The following is a 16387-nucleotide window of genomic DNA, read 5'->3' as shown; positions in this document are numbered from 1 at the left end:
AAGAGGATGTCGTGGTCGTGGTATATGTGATCTAAGAGTTTATATGGTGGGGTGAAGCCATGTGAAAGTGTTTCTGAAGCGCAACCGCGGGGATGACATATGCCCTTCTTCGTGCCTGCCAAGCGAGCGGTTGCCTTCTGCCATGTGGTGAATGCGGCAAAGAAACATCTCGAATCCGTGACTTCATTCAATCAATCGAGTTTGCTGAGTCCTGCGCCATGAGTGACTGAGCGATGCCAAACGAGGAATACCGTGGCCTTCTGTTGACGAGAAACGAACGCTCCCTCGTCATCGCCTTAAGCTACATCGTCAGTGTCCCTCTGCTCTACCCATACTGCAAACGACTATTCGCGTACGTCTACAGCACGATCGTAGAAGCAAGGCGAGAGGTGCGGGAAGGGCGCCAGCAGCAGGAGAGGCAGGAAAGAGAACGCCGGACACGAGCAGCGGACACTGCACCAGCTGCGTGAACAGCAGACCCGGAGTAAACCATGTCTTCTTCAATATGGGTTGTTGACTCCTCCTTCAAGAGGACGCAAGTCAAGGTCACGCCTGGCAAGTACATGAGGGAGGTGTTGGAGGAGTCGTGCAAGAGCAGGAAGCTCACGCCCGAAGGTCACACGCTGAAGACCCAAAACAACAAGGTCGTGGACCTTTCGCAGCCGTTTAGATTGTCCGGGCTGTCAGCAGGCGCGAAGCTACAACTCGTACAAGCCAGCAAGTCGCCGGGCGTGGTGTCTGTGGCCCTTCAGCTGCCGGACAGCGAAGGTGGTGGGAGGCTGAACGACAAGTTCCCGAGCAACACGAGCCTCTGGCTGGTCCTGCGGAAGTATGAAGATGCTGTGGCAGGATCACCACCACGGAAGCTCAATCTGACGCAGAGAGGGACACCTTCCGGAAGCAGCGGTGCGGGCAGGCTGAACTACGAGCAACCATGTCTGCACCTCATGAACCGCAACATGGAGACCTTTACAGACCTACAGAAGACCTTTGCGCAGCTCGGCCTGAATGGTGGTAGTGTCCTGATCAGGCTGAGCTTCAAGGCTACGGATACTCCGCTGGAAGAAGCCATGGGAGAGATCACGGAATACTTTAGTTCGGTGGACACAGTGCCAGCTGCAGCAGGGAGCAGTGCCAACCAGGCGGCTGAAGCTGTTCATGCGGATGACAACATGGAAAGCGCACCAGCAGCTACCGCAGAGAACGCTGCTGTCGCAGACGAAGGAGCTGCCAAACAGGAGCCGAGCGAAGAAGTGACCATGTCAGAGGGCACCACTGCACCTATAGTTGAGAACGATGTGATCGCATCTTCTTCCGAGACGCAACCCCAGCCACCAGCCTCCCAGAACGAAGAGATCGCACCGCCCGTATCATCACCGCCACCTCCTTCATCATCAAACTCCAATACGATAAACGGCATCTCAGTCTATCGACCTCCCTCATCCAGCACCCCCGCCGCAGCCCTCCAGCCTGACGACCCTTCAGCATTCGAGCCTACAGTCGACCATGCCAAATCTCACCAAGCCAACCTGCAGACCGCTGGAAAGAACAAGCGCCTGCTTTCCGACAAAGAGCTCGCCGAACAGGAAGATGCACGCCAACAGCGCGTCTCCGCCGTGCAAAGCGTGGTCGTTCGAGTGCGGTACCCAGATCAATCGCAGATCGAAACAACCGTGTACGCTTCTGAGACCGCCGCAGACCTCTACGGCAAGGTCATGGACACGCTCGCTGCAGCACCGGAGCCCTTCGAGCTGAAATACACCGGCAACAAGGGCCACGAGATCATCCCCAACACTTCCGCGAAACGACTAGTCAAGGACTTCGGCTTCAAGGGGCGAGTGCTGGTGACGCTGGTCTGGAGCCAGGATGCGAGTCCTGCCGCACAGAGAGGCCCGAGTTTGAAGGAGGAGTATAGGCGGCATGCTACGGATCTGAAGGTCGAGCTGGCGACTCAGCAGGCGCAGGGTGAGAGTGCGCATAAGACCGCCATGCAGAAGCCTGAGAGCAAGCCGGGTGGTTCTGGGGAGGGCAAGAAGGGCGGGGATATCGAGGCGAAGATGAAGAAGTTTTTGGGGTTTGGGAAGAAGTGAGGTGTATGACATGCTTGTAGCCGTTACGCGGGATGCATGAGGTATGTTATTGAGCAGGTTCTGAGCGAGGTCTGAGATGCATAGAGGCCAGAGCGTGCATACCTATAGTCTTGCTGTAACGGCCATACCACTTCAATCTTCAATTTGACAGTGTTAGTCCTTGTGAGTTGCTCTTGCCTCTCTTTGGTCCAGCATGCGTACTGCGCCTTCCGGGTGAACGCTGTTGCCGTCTCGATCTCCTATTCGAGTCTGCTGCACTTCGATGTCACTTCGTCTTTTGACTCTCGTCTGAGCTGCCTCGTGAACTTGTGTTCATCTACCACTGGCAAATTTTGACCGACAACAAGATGCCAACAACGTATCGGGGAGGACCAGTCCCTAGTCCTCTGCCGCCTGACTTCGACTCTTCTGACCTCGAGTTCACGCCGCCGCCTCCCAAATTGTCCCGTCGAATAACGCGAGGCCTTCAAGACTTGATCGATTACTGTAGAGAGAACAAGGATGAGCTCAACGAGAGGAGTCAACGGACCATCGATCGCCTCAGACTCCTGTGCCCGAGCCCCGCCGCCTGAAGGTGCAAGTGAGGTCGATCGAGCGCGGAACGCTTCCGAACTTCAAGATCCAAAACTTTCCACCACAACACCTGACATCACAATGTCACCACCCACAATGAGCGCAGGCAAGATCTCACTATCGCTCAGTGGGCCGAAGAAGCCGGCGCCTGCGAACGGCGTCAAGCGCTCACATGCAGCGTTTCGCGACCAGGATGAGGACGGGCAGGACGAAGGCCAGGCGCAGGATGTGACGCATTTCGACCGAGCGGCTGGCGGAGCGGTGGATGAGAAGAGACCGACGCAGGACAAGGGTCCGATGGTAATTGCCTCGCAGAAGAATCGCGATTGGAAAGAAGCTTCTGTGAGGAACAAGAAGGCACGGTATGCGCAGGTTGCGGATGCGGAGAGAGGGGGGAATGGTGGCATCACGGAGGCGGACGTTGAGAGGAGCAAACCGACTTATGGTCTCAATATTGCGAGCAAGAAGGAGGAGTCGAATGAGGATGAGGAGGCAGCAGGGCAGGAGAGTGAGAATGCGACACCAAATGATACAGCAGAGGTCTCGCAGCAGCCCAGGACAGCGGATGAAGAAGCCATGGATGCATTGCTGGGCAAGGAGAAGGAGTCAACTCTCGTTCTCCCTGCGATGAGCGAAGACCAGGCATTTGACCGCGACTACAAAACAGCACCGGACATGGCCAGCCTGGAAGACTACGATCGCGTGCCTGTGGAAGAATTCGGCGCAGCTATGCTACGAGGCATGGGATGGAAGGACGGCGAAGGCATTGGCGCTGAGCGAGGGAAGAAGGCGGTCAAGACGAACGTTCCCAAGCGCAGGCCAGCATTACTTGGAATCGGCGCAAAAGAAGAAGCGGCTGTCGCTGATGAGATGGGCGCGTGGGGCAAGGCAGCGAGGGCCAACAAGGGCGGTGAAGTGAAGATCTACAATCCTGTGCTGTTGAAGGACAAGAAAACTGGAGAGATGTTCACTGAAGCAGAGGCCGAGAAGAGGAAGCAGAAGGAGGAGCGCGAGAGGTATGAGATGGAGTTTGAGGAGGCAGAAAGGAAGAAGAAAGATAAAGAGGGAGAGCGGAATGGTGGGCGCAAGAGAGAGTCCAGCCGTGAGAGGAAGGAGCGGAAGGAGAGGGATCGTAGGAAGTACGACGACAGTGATGAGGAATATTACAGGCGGAAGAAGGAGAAGGAGCGGAGACGGAGGGATAGGGAGAGGGAGGAGAACGAGTATTACCGTGATCGTGAGCGTTCCAGGAAGCAGGACGGCGAGCGGGAGAAACGACGCGATGATGATCGGATCCGCGACCAAGAGCGACACCGCGAGCGACGTCGATGAGTAGGAGGAGCATTGCAGTTGCCTTTTGACTGGAGAGTACGAGGGCTACTGCAGTCCAGCGGATCTCAGGACATCCTGGACATCTCGTGTGCCGTACGGCTGCAACGTGCCAGCATTGTTGCTGAAAATCATGGACAGTCCTAACTCATGCCAAGTATTCAAACCCTTTGCTCAACTGAGCCAAAACCCGACACCTTGGTCGTCTGAACCGAAGCAAGGGATGGTGTTCACCAGGTATTTGGGATCGCACGTGGGCGTCGCTGCACAAAATCTGGAACCTTACAGCTGCCGTCCTCGAAACCACTTTACGCGTCCGTCGGGCCAGAGGGCTGGAGAGTTTGCTGAAACGAAACTCTGACTACCCGGCACCGCGAGCGTTTGCGTTGTCTTGAACTCTGCTTCGGCTATACAGAACGATGCAGATCCACGGTTGAGGGATTTGGTGCCTGCATTCAAATGATCCACAACCCGGTATCCCACAGCAAATACGTCCATACACGTAATGTATCAACCACAAGTCTTTGTCTCCAACCCGACTTCTTCCCTACCTGGCGGTTGCGGCGCCTGTTCGCCTGATGGTCGGCTACAACAACGCCTTCTCCAGACCAAGTTTGGTATGTTTCCAAACCGGCCCGAATCTTCCCAGGCTTCACTTCTTCACGCTCACGCTTCCCCGCTTGATAAGAAGCATGCTGTTGATAAGAGACCAGCAGTTCGTGTACCCTTCTCTCCGTCTCGCCACCGGGCCTCAACCAGATGGTCCAGTTAGGTAAGATTTGTTGGTGAGTTTGGTGATGTGTCCGAGACCATTCCAGGAGGGTCAGCATCACGAGTCTTTCGCCTGCCTCGGCCTCAACTCTGGCACAGGTGGAGAGTGGTACGCGTGGGTTAAGTTTGAGGCAGCAACAGCGGGCATCAAATACCACCGAGACCTGCGCAGACATGACAGTGTCCGGACAACTTGACAACAAGACGTCCGCATGAGGAATCTCGCGAGCAGCTCGTTCAACACAACTGCCGAACTGCGACAATGTCTCGAGCCCGTTTGCCATGGTGGAACTTGGCCGTCGTCCCAACGATCTCAGCACGAATCTGGCAGGGCCGGGAAATTGTAACCCGCGACCCGCGTCCAGAGCGGCGGGCGAACTGTCGAAGCTTGAGAAGGCCCGGCTGGCAGGTGCCGAAAGTCTCTACTTCAAGCCACCAGCAAGTCCAGCAGTTCTGACCATCTCAATCTCGTCTAGCTCTCAGGCGATGGGGTTCGGATCACCTCCCCGCGCGGCCAACATCGGCACACGAGCTGTTGGCATCGCGAGGGTTCGAGCCTCGAGTCCAGAATGTTGGGGATGTTGTAAAGCCGGACAATCGAGATAGAGTGCACACGAATCAGCCTGAACGAGGTGGAGCCGCGGGCGAGCCAGTCGAGCCCGGCAGGATCTGACAACGCCGTCTATAGTGTGTGATATGAATCGCGACCGACGCAAGCGATCACGAAGACGTTGCAGAAGTATATGGTACCTGCGGATGAAGTAGCTTGCATGTGAAAGACGACCTGAAGTCTGACCGAAACGCCCTTATGCACAGAGGAGATTGCACCTACGCATGCGTCCTGCAGCGTTCCTGCAGTAGCTGACGGGCGACTCGAGGTTACGTCGCCGTTACTGCTTGCGGAAGCGATTGTCCTATCTGGTAGTTTGTTGACAAAAGTGTGGCCGTGAGAGGGCAGCTGGCCGCGATGCAATCGTGCATAAGCGCCATTTCTGCGGTGCGTGTAGCTGATGATGAAAATAGCACACCACGTCGCCCACGACTTCTGCCAGGTCGGTCCCAGCAAGACAACGTGGTGTCGTGGCAAATTACGACGTGCCATCCTGCAACACGGTACACAAGGGTCGACGGTGGTAGCGAGACAGCACGCAGAGAAGATATGCAGCATCTCAAACGACCAGCTGCTCGGGTCGCAGACAAACCCACCTTGCCGACCCCCCATCCTCCCGTGTTTGCGGGCGGAGAAGCGAAGAAGATGTGTTCGAGAAGAAAACTGCTGAGTCGCAGGCTGAAACACAGGCGGGGCAGAGGGTCGGTGGTGCCTTGGCGGAGGAGGCTGGCAGAGCCGGGGGATCGCCGTCTACGTTTATTCGCCGGGTGTTCCTCGTTGGTCCCACCCTTCCAATGCAGGCCCGAATGTTCCTGCGCTAGTTCGGGCCCTGCTGGTGTTTCATGACATCTGCAGCCTCTCTGCCGGAGGCACAAGGGAAAGGTACCGGCGGAGAAAGCAGCAGCAACGCGTCGGCACGCTTTCGCAACGCTGACTCGACCCGTTCGTCCAGCTGAGAGACGCTGTGGTGAGCTGCGAGCATGTGCAACGCGATGTAGTTGGTGCTGACGAGAGCCGCTGTCCAACGTGATGGTGTCAAAGAAGAAGCGCCGTTGGAAGAAGTACAGCAACATCTCTTCTTGCAGACGGTCTTGTCGGCAGCGAATCCTGTGAGGGCATCTCGCGTCCAGCTGCGGTTGGTCACATCGACAACGCCGCGAGGGTTGACGATTGGGTATCGATAGGCTTGCCGTGGCGTTCGTCTAGCCAAAGAGACCGCAGAGCTCAGCTTCTCGCAGAGCCATGTGTGAGGCGATAGTCCTGGCAAGCACAATGACACATTCGAGTCACCGTCAATGGTTGACGACTGAGTGGCCGATGAAAAAGAATGCAAGTCGCACAGCACACACGAGACAGATCGATCAATCACTGTCCAGCAGCCCGCGTCACGCTGCTCGACTGGCCGCCACTGCGCGACCAGACGTCGTTTGCATTTGCACTTCGCGGCATGTGATTGTTGCAGCGGCTTTTCGCCCACTGTTGTGCGGTGCGTTTACCCAGGCGAATACAAGCCTGCGTTGACGAACCGACGCTACCTCCGAGGACGTTCTTAATCAATTGCTGGCCCGTTAATAACAGCGTGCATTGGATGGGATGGCGCAGCAGGCGAGAACGCGCCCGCCGACTTCTGGCCGCAGACACCAAGTCAGGCCTGCCTCGTGGAAGGCCCACCTATCAGCGCCAGAAGGGCGTGAGAAGGTTCCGCATTAGCGTGCGTGCTGGGGTCGCCGTACCTGCAGGACTCCTCTGCTGGGAGTGGTCGGGTTTCTTGGGCGCACAGGCTGGCTTCAGCGCCTCTCAGCAGACGTGCCGACTGCCCCCGGGAGCTACTTTGAATCGCGCATGCACTACTCTGGCACTAACTTTTGTGCCTGGCTATTCCCACTTGGGCCTGTGTTCGCCGCCGTCAGCCCGCCGATCAGTTCTTTATGCTTCCTCGTCCCCGTCCATTCGTTCAGTCCACCATCGTCCAGGGTTTATCAACCTGACTCTCTTCGTGTGCGCTCTTTTTTCATCGTCATCTCATCTTGTTCCTTTATTTCCTCTGGGTACCTCTTCGATCCGTGCATTCGTGCAATCGTCTCGAACGTACCGCCCACATTCCTTTGGATACCTTCGACACATCTGAACTGTACCACTAACAACCGACGCAACGTCGACGTCGACCACACGCATACACCATCCACAACAGTCATTCATTCGGACGATCTCGATCCTCCATACAACAACTTGTACAACGTGTCAACCAGGAATACCAATCTAATTCGATCCGCAAGACGTTAATGTTGCGATTGATCTAACACCAGACAAGAGCCTGTGTCAATAGGTTAGTAGAAAGTACTCGCGCGGAGGGAAAGCAATGGCAGCTGAACGTACGAATGCAGACGATACAACCGCACAATGGACTACTCTGCACAAACCACGCCGCCCATGGCCCAATCACCGTTCTTCTACTACAATCCCGATCCGAGCCCAGAGACCCGACAGCACGGTCACTTCACACCGCACCCGCATTCCCACGGTCTGCCGATGCCTATGCTTCCATCCAGCCCCGAGCACATGATGGCATACCACCAGCCAATGTACCAGCGACCCCACTCGGCAGGTGCTCACATGCAGTACCAGCAGCCACCGATGCAATACATCGCCCACCCGATGCTCACTCCAGCAGCATCTCCGCGTGCCCAACACCACAAGCCAAGCATCATGATGCACCAGGGCCCGCATGGCCTGATGCCGCTCAACACCGAGTGCCCAAACTACTTCCCAGCTACGCCAACACTCTCTGCCTCTGGCTCGTTCAGCTCGGTTGACAGCCCGCCTTCGACGGCAGACGTCGTCCCAACGCCGGTCAGTGGAATGTTCTTCCCGAGGCCAATGCCTGGTATGTTCCAGGCAGTCAAGCAGGGATGCGAGGAAGATGTCTACTCGGAGGTTCTTGCGAACGGTGACTGGACACGACCAGGCTCGCCGCCGATGACGCCAGTGTTCTTGCACCCAAACTCGAATATCTCCCACGATCATTCGTATCACCTCGCCGCGGGCATGGGTCAGACGATCTCGCCTTCTCCATCGCCAGTCCCACGGTCCGTCGCATCCGAGCAGGATGTTTGCGACCCGCGGAATTTGACAGTCGGCAACCAATCTGATCTCCCAATGCCCTCATTCAACAACGAGCGGGAAGAGCAACACGCAATATTCAAGGCGGACTCGCACCCGGAGCAAGTGACGATTGTGACGCCCGACGAGCTTTCGAACCTCGGCGGGCTGCCAAGCTTTGAGCCGATCTTCGAACTTGACGATGAGGAATTCGGGGCTGTCATTCCCTTCACTGGCGCTGTTGACACCGTGTATTACCATGGCAACAAGCGCCAGAAGCTGGACGAGCTAACTTCCATCGGCCTGGTCGAGGACGACGGCTTCTTCAGCGAATCAAGCTTCAGCGACGAGGACGAATTTGGCTTCAATAGCTTCTCCTCCCCCTCAGCTTCCGACATGTCTCTCCCCGATCTCGCCGAAGACGTGCCCAAGAAGCGCAAGACCAAGAGGGCGTTTGAGGCATCCACTCACGCTACCCAGGCCGCCAATGAGCAGGAGTCATCCAACAACACCGAGGGCCCCCCGAGCTCCGCCTCCGAGCCCACCGAGTCTAACGCGACAACACCAGCGCAATCTGGCAGCGTCTCTCGCCGTGGACGCAAGCAGTCCCTCACCGACGACCCGTCCAAGACTTTCGTCTGCACCCTCTGCAGTCGTCGCTTCCGCCGCCAGGAGCACCTCAAGCGCCACTACCGGTCACTGCACACCCACGACAAGCCCTTCGAGTGCACCGACTGCGGCAAGAAGTTCTCTCGCTCCGATAACCTCAGCCAGCATCAGCGCACCCATGGCGCCGGCACGATGGTCATGGGCGTCCTCACCCAACCAACCGAGCACCAAATGCACCAGCCTCCTATCGAGTCGGTCAACGGTGGCGAAGCCGGCAGCTTGATCAGGCCCAAGAGCGAACAGCAGCAGTTCCCGCCTCCACCACCCGCTCCTCAGCACCGTGTTAGCCCTGACGCCGGTGAGCTCGGCGCCATGCTCTTCGACGTCACCGCTCAGGTCGGCAGCTCCAGCGGCAGCAGCGTCGCCTACTCGGACACATCCAGCCAGATGTCCGACCAGAGGCCGGCGCAGAAGAAGCGGAAGCGGGAAGCGTGAACGGCTTTGACCGACGTATCTCCTGCAAACATCACTTATCATCTACATCATCTGAGATGTGGACGCCGAAACGAACCGTAATGCCGTCACGCGCTGGGGACCGAGCTATCATAGAGATGGGGCAGTCAGTCCAAATGGGAACAGACCAAAAATTCTCCGGACCGTCGCAAGAGAGTCCAACCTGGGGACGAGGGGAGGAGAGTGGCCACGCAACAGCACGTTCTGCTGCTGCTGCCGCCGCCGCCGACCATCGCGCCCCGCTTTTTTCTTCACATTCGCTGTACTAATTTGCCACACACTATTGTGCTTTTTGCAAGATTGCTCGGGAGAGGAAAGGAATTCAGGACGCTGTGTTGGAGTCTGCTGCTTGTTGGGTTTTATGGCTTCGACTTGTACTATATTACCTTTCCTTTGTCTTTGTGTGTGTATCCCGCTATGCAATCTGTACATGGTGGACGACGAGGAGGGAGGAGGGGAAGGAGAAGAGGGCTGAGCGCTGGGCGCGACGTTCTACTACCAGGAGGTGTGGCTGTCTGTGTAGCTGTAGTATATTGTACGCCGTTGTATTCGGCATTCCATCATAAACTGTCCCGATCGTGTCTCCCCACGCCTCTGCCTCTGTCAGGTCAATCCCCTCGCTTCCTCAAACCTGCTCCTCTGCAGCCTCGGGCTATCATCAGCACCCACGTGGGTCACAGACCTGCTCCATCCTGCATCACTCGTCGGGCCTTTTCATGCATCATGCAGGAACAAAAAACGCTTCGTATGCGTCCTGCAGGAACACACGTCACCGAAAGTTTCACGCCCATGCAGAGAAGAACTTTGCTCGTTTCGCTTTGCTGCAGGTGTCAGAACCTAATCCTCCACACGGTACTGTAGGTAGTAGGATTCGAAGTCGGACCGATGCTGCAAGGAACATGCAGGAACCCGGAGGGGGACAAGAAGGAGGAAGATAAATAGTGCACCAAGCCTTGCTCACCACCGGCTTCGCCGTTCCGATGACATTGTAAGATTCTATCTGTCCTAGACGAACATGCAGCCAGCCAGCCGTCTCAATCGTCGAAGCGTCGTCGTGGTATCATACTCGTTTTTCGTTCTAATTTTCATCGTCGTTTCTTTTTCGCTTCTTCTTTCGTTGACTGAGATTCTTTGGCCGTGATTCGTCCTCACCGTTGCCCAAAAACGCCAGTACGCTATGCCGCCCTTATGCTATGTCATCCCGCTGAGCCATGCTTCATCTTCTCGTATGAGCCGATCTTGGACAATCCCTTCATCCATCAATGCTTCGACCTCCGCCCGCCCCAATGCCGCCCCGGCGTCGTCGCGACCGGTGGCGGCGTAGGTCCAGCGATGTGCTCCTCAAACGTGCTCTCGTCTTCTTCCGCAACGGGAGCTGGTGTGCGCCGCTCGTGCCTCTTCCTGTGCCTACGACTTGTCGAGATCTGACTCGCGCTGTCGTCGGGAGCCAAACTCGCCATATCCGCCAATCCATCATCATCTGTCTCGTCCTCGAAGTCTGTTACGCCAGATGCAGGAGTGTCCAGCCGCACACCGATAGCCGAGGCCTCCGAGCCGCGGCGGGATTGAGCTTGCATTGATAGGCCGGCGCTGCGTTCACGAAGAAGCTGTCGTACTAGCTCGGCACGAGAGTGCAGGATCTCGAAGGCGTCTTCGAAGCGTTCCATGTCGTTGAAGAGATTACGCTCTACTTCAGCGAGCACAGCAATCTCAGTGTCTTCGTCCATCTGCACCGGCGGTGGGGCGGTGACGCCGGAGACGGACATGCCGGGCATTGCTGGTGTTGGTCCACGCGAGGGGAAGACCGACTGTGGCGGTGGATAGTTCTGCTGTGGTGTTCCGTCCGGTGACATGGCGTTGCGGAGTGGACTGAATGGGGTAGAGCCACGAGATGGCTGGAAACCACTCATACCGCTGAAGGGTGTGGTGTTGCGAGAGAATGGCGGAGCATTCGGCCCTCGAGACGGTCCGCGAGAGGCGATAGGGGAGTTGTAGGCAGAGACAGATGGTGGGAAGGGAGCTTCGGCACCAGACCAGAGGAAGCCGTCGAAGCGGCCTGAGATGAGAATCTCCCACTCGGACTCGTTCACTTCAGCCAGCGTGGCGAGCATACCATGCAGAGGTGGGTTATTAAGCAAATACATTGCACTCTCGCAATCTCGGGGTGGTTTGTCCAACCGATACAGCCGCTGCAGCGCTTTGCGAGCTCGCCTCAACGCATCAGATGAAGTCGATGGCCGCTCCGCTGGAGTGGGTGCTCGACTCGTCGGAACATCGTTCTGGCCATGCATCAATGCAATGAATATGTTGCGCTGCGGAGCGTCGAGCTTGGTCATCATGGCGAACATCAGCGTATCTTCATCAGCGTCCTCTGGCGGGCTGGATGGAAACTCTGGCTGCTGCGACAGCCAGCTCTGCACCGCCTTCTTCGTCTTCTGGTTCTGGCGGATGTAGTGGTCCTTGTACTCTTCGGGCACGTCAATGTCCAGTTTCTGCATAGGCTTGTGAGTAGCTCCCTTGATTCCAAGCCCATTGTCATCGGGTGTGATGGTGAAAGGCGGCCACTGTGGCAGCTCTCTTCTCCCAGACACGAACTCCAAGATCTCACCCCAGCTGAAGCCGCTGTCCTCCTCATCAGAGAGCGCCGGCTGAGGTGACGTCTTGCAGATCACGCAGTCGCAGCGTTGGGATGAGATGTCACGCGCGAAGACTTGAGACAGTTTGTCCAGTAGCCGTCTCGCCACCGACTTATATCCAGTTGCGACTGCGAGTGAGCCATTGTGCCGGAGAACATGCAGATAGTCGTCCAGACGCTTGTGTACTGGAGTAAAGATCTTCGCGTACTCCTCGATGGGCGCATTCTGCGTGACAGACGGAGATTGGTACATGGCGTACTGCTGCACGACGGGTGCTGTGTGGACCAGTCTCCTCGGGACCATGGAGGATAGCCCGCCGTTCTTGAGCAGATAATCTACTCTCGGGGCCGGCTGAGACCCTGTGACGAGAGGCGGAGGCGGAGGCGGGGGAGGAGGTGGCACAGCTGTCACTGGCGTCTTTGGATTGACGTTGAAAGAGACTTGAGGTGTATATGCATTCGCGCTGGCGACATCGATGGGTGTTCTGGTGCGAAAAGGGTAAGGTTGTTCCTGGGCGATGGGAGTTTTTGGTTGCGAGTCGGTAGTAGAGGATGGAGAATGGTCTTGCGGAGGTGTGCCATCTGCTTGCCGCGGAGCACCCTTGCGCTCTGGTGCCACTGAAGTCGCATCAGAGTCTGTTCCGGTTCCTTGCGTATCTTGTGTAAGGGTGGAGCCTGGCTGAGACGATGAAGTGGAGGCAGTACGTTGGAAGCCGCTGGTGGGCGTCGACCTGCGCTCATCTTCCGGGAAAGAGCCTGGCATACTCGAGATGTCCGACTGAGGGAGACGGGCCTCTTTCCGTAAGCTCGAGGTGGACTTCGAGGCCTGGCGTGCTGAGCTTCGGGGTGCACCGTCAGTGCTCTTCCTGCCGCTCTCGAGGTCCGACTTAGCATCCTCCGCCGTCTTCCGCATGCTAGAACCGCTCCTCGGCCTCTTGAAGTCCGCAGTATTTGCTGTGAGAGGCGGACTTGGCGGTGCTCGTCCTGGCGCAGCGCTCTCACTCGGCATCGACCTCCTTCTCTGCTTCTTTTCCTTGCTCTTCTCCTGGCCCAGCTCCGTCGCTTCGGGCGTGTACGGTGCGCCCTTGGTTCTGTACACATCCTCTCTGCTGTTGACAGCCTCGCGACTGTGCGCCTTGCTGAAGCTCGGGTACGACGTCTTCGGCCGGTCCTCACCGCTGGGGATACGGTCCATCTCTGGCACCACCCCGCTCACCTTCCTCGACATGGAACCGCGCTCTGAGGTTGAGACCTTGGGCAAGTCTCTGTCCCTCTCTCTGCTCCTCGATCGTCGCTTGTACGTCTTGCCGGAGCTCGATTTGTGCTGTGTGCGGTGCTTGTGCTCTTTAGACGACGTCGAGCCGCGCTCGTCCTTGGGCTCCTTGCGACGGCGCCGCGGCTGCTCGTCCTCGCGGGAAGGAGACGAGGGCATGATCCGGGCGGGACATGTGGTCCACAGCTGAGTTGTCCAGACTGACTTGCCGTAGTCGATGTTGGCGTATGCTCTCCGTCAAGCGAGCGGCTGCCCGTAGCGAGTGATTGGTGGAGGGGGCGTTGGAAGCGGGACGGATCTCTTCTTTCTACGCCAACACCAACCTCTTTTCAATTCACAAGCGCGATAGGTCGATGACCAGATATGCGTCGCTTATGGGTGGCATGAGTAGCGCGCAAGATGTTGAAGCAGGTCGGGAGATGAGGTGAAGTCGTTGCGGGTCGCGGTACACAGCGTCAAGCCAGAACCAAGTCCACCTTCACCATCACCACGCTCTCGATCCCAGCTCGCCGCAACATTCACGATGCATCCATATCAGACATCATTGACTTGACGAGATCCTCGCAGACGCCCAAACAGTCAAGTCGTCTATCCTTCCGCCCTTAACGTTGAACGACCAACACCGACCCTCCAGCGGAACGACCGCCTGCTACCTTATACCACTCCTCAACATGAGCAAATTTTGGACCGCAGAGATTGTACGAAAGGTAACAACTACCGTAAGTTGGCAATAGTCCGCATCAAGAATAAGTTATCCATTCAAGCCGTTCAAATCTACACACGAGTCCTTGCATCGCGCCCAAGCCAGCAGGAATGCGGCCTCCTTCGCGTCCACCTTTCACTTTTTCCAACCGCCTATCTGCTTCCCTTCCCAAGATGCCACCATGATCTCCAATCCCAAGACCGTCAGCCTCTACATCTTCCTCTTCCTCGCCTCCGCCCTCCTCACCCTGACCTTCCAATCCTCCTCCCACTCCTCCCGCCCCTGGCTGCCCACCACCCGCAAATCGCACTCCCCCTCCGCCCACTTCGGCCCCAACACCCCCAAAGTCGCCTTCGCCACCTTCCTCGCCGCCAACGCCAACCCGGATGGCAAACCCACCGACGAGGAATCCGCTGCAGTAGACGACGCGGACGATGGATATTTCCTCGGCACCCGCGTGCTCGCCTACCAGCTCCTGCACTCCCGTTCCGCCGGCACCAACGCCAGTATCCCCTTCCTCGTCCTCTGCACCCGCGACGTCAGCAAGCGCAAGCGCGACAGGCTCAAACGCGACGGCGCCACCATCGTGCTGGTCGAGAAGCTGCAGGCGGAATGGGTGCACGCGGCGGTCGAGCGATGGGCGGACGTGCTCGCGAAGCTGCGGCTGTTCCAGTTGACGGAGTACCATAAGATCGCTTTCATCGACGCCGACACGCTGGTCACGAAGAGCCTGGACGGGGTGTTCTTCGATGAGGCGACGCTGATGCAGGCGACGCTGCCGAACCAGGAGCAGATCAAAGACGACGAGGCGCCGTTGCCGCGGACGTACATGTTCGCGACGCATGGCGATTACTGGGGTTACGACCACGCGTATCCGCCTGTGACGGATCTGAGCTATTTGAATTGCGGATTCTTTGTTTTCACCCCTTCGAATGCGTTGTTCGACTACTACATCTCGCTGCTGAAGTTGCCGGGGCGATTTGATCCGGGGTTTCCTGAGCAGAATCTGCTCAACTACGCGCACAGACGGGATGGGAATATGCCGTGGAAGCCGCTGTGGTATGGGTGGAACGTGAATTGGCCGATGGAGAAGGACTGGCGGGGTGGCGCGAGGAGTTTCCACGCGAAGTACTGGGATGGAGATCCCAGCCATGATCCTACGCTGAAGGGTATGTGGCAGCAGCAGAAGGCGGAGATGGAGGGCTTTTATCGAGGGAGAGATGTCGGCAGGTGGTGAAGGAGGAAGCTTGGAGTTTCGCAGTCCGATCTATAGAATATTTCGTCTCGTCGTGAGCGAGGTCCTCAGTCGTTCGTATTTGCCCTCCATACGCCAGAACGCCACGCTAAATCATCTCCCATACTTTTGATCGTTCAGAACCTCTCCTTCATCCTCGCCCCCACAGTCTTGAGATTGCCGTACACCTTCCCAGGCGGCGCTCCCAAGATCAAACTCACCACTGCCTCCCTCGCAACATGGATATTCTTGAATCCGCCAAGAATATGCACCTTCTGGTCCGCCAGCACTATCCTCGTCCGCGAAGCATTTTCAATCGCAAACTTCGTCTTGCCATCTTTACCCGCTATCCGCCCCACCGCTCGCGACAGGTGCTCCCCATTCAGCGTCTTCACGTCCTTGATCTCGAAACTCTGGATATACAGATCGTCCAACCGCAGCAGCGCGATAGCGTCATCGAGGTCGAATCCGAGCGTGAAGGCTGTGATGAAATCCGCACCTTTCTGCAGCGAGTCGGTGGAAGTGGTATGCGGAGACGTGCGCAGCTCGACGCTCTTCTTGGCCAGGTTCATGCGGACTTGGAGGCCCAGGTGCTCCACTAAGGGAGGGTAGATCTTGGGCCAGGAGGATTTGAGGGGCGTCATGCGGTGGGGTGGGATGCGGACTTTGCGCTCTTCCACGCGGTGGGCGGCTTTGGTGGCTTTTTCGGGGGTGAAGAGGAAGGAAGGTTCGGTTTCGGAGGTTTCCACTTCCATGGCTGTGTCTAGGGGTGTCTCTTCTTCTGATGGTTGAGTGGGTGGAGCGGTTGTGGTGAGAACATCCTCCTCTACAGCGGTCTGCGGCGCATCGTGGACTGTCTCTTCGATGGCGAGTTCTTCCGGTGCTCGTTGGAGAGCGGTCGGTGCCGGCATGGTTGATGAAGTAGTCGAGACTTAGGTGGTGTCGTAG

General features: G+C 57.2%; 6 protein-coding genes across 6 annotated transcripts; 4 read left to right on the top strand and 2 right to left on the bottom strand.

The window, feature by feature from the left end:
• Positions 1 to 491: 491 nt before the first annotated feature.
• LTR77_002040 (uncharacterized protein) lies at positions 492 to 2165 on the top strand (the record flags this gene model as incomplete). The annotated part of the gene is made up of 2 exons (XM_064799299.1): positions 492 to 2086; positions 2111 to 2165. 2 exons carry the CDS (start codon positions 492 to 494, stop codon positions 2163 to 2165), a joined length of 1650 nt encoding a protein of 549 aa, XP_064662054.1.
• A 579-nt stretch (positions 2166 to 2744) lies between these two features.
• On the top strand, positions 2745 to 3995 carry spp2 (DNA primase large subunit Spp2; the record flags this gene model as incomplete). The annotated part of the gene is made up of 1 exon (XM_064799298.1): positions 2745 to 3995. One exon carries the CDS (start codon positions 2745 to 2747, stop codon positions 3993 to 3995), a length of 1251 nt encoding a protein of 416 aa, XP_064662053.1.
• A 3778-nt stretch (positions 3996 to 7773) lies between these two features.
• LTR77_002038 (uncharacterized protein) lies at positions 7774 to 9576 on the top strand (the record flags this gene model as incomplete). Its single annotated transcript, XM_064799297.1, has 1 exon — positions 7774 to 9576. The coding sequence occupies one exon, from the start codon at positions 7774 to 7776 to the stop codon at positions 9574 to 9576; it is 1803 nt and encodes a 600-aa protein (XP_064662052.1).
• A 1277-nt stretch (positions 9577 to 10853) lies between these two features.
• LTR77_002037 (uncharacterized protein) lies at positions 10854 to 13661 on the bottom strand (the record flags this gene model as incomplete). Its single annotated transcript, XM_064799296.1, has 1 exon — positions 10854 to 13661. One exon carries the CDS (start codon positions 13659 to 13661, stop codon positions 10854 to 10856), a length of 2808 nt encoding a protein of 935 aa, XP_064662051.1.
• Positions 13662 to 14173: 512 nt separating this feature from the next.
• LTR77_002036 (uncharacterized protein) lies at positions 14174 to 15442 on the top strand (the record flags this gene model as incomplete). The annotated part of the gene is given in 2 exon segments (XM_064799295.1): positions 14174 to 14221; positions 14237 to 15442. 2 exon segments carry the CDS (start codon positions 14174 to 14176, stop codon positions 15440 to 15442), a joined length of 1254 nt encoding a protein of 417 aa, XP_064662050.1.
• Positions 15443 to 15576: 134 nt separating this feature from the next.
• On the bottom strand, positions 15577 to 16350 carry PNO1 (pre-rRNA-processing protein pno1; the record flags this gene model as incomplete). Its single annotated transcript, XM_064799294.1, is given in 2 exon segments — positions 15577 to 15920; positions 15939 to 16350. 2 exon segments carry the CDS (start codon positions 16348 to 16350, stop codon positions 15577 to 15579), a joined length of 756 nt encoding a protein of 251 aa, XP_064662049.1.
• Between the last annotated feature and the right edge of the window lie 37 nt (positions 16351 to 16387).

This window comes from Saxophila tyrrhenica (assembly GCF_035928015.1).
Source record: "Saxophila tyrrhenica strain CCFEE 5935 chromosome Unknown scaffold_3, whole genome shotgun sequence".
Classification (NCBI taxonomy): domain Eukaryota; kingdom Fungi; phylum Ascomycota; class Dothideomycetes; order Mycosphaerellales; family Extremaceae; genus Saxophila; species Saxophila tyrrhenica.
This window is presented reverse-complemented; position numbering and strand designations above follow the sequence as displayed.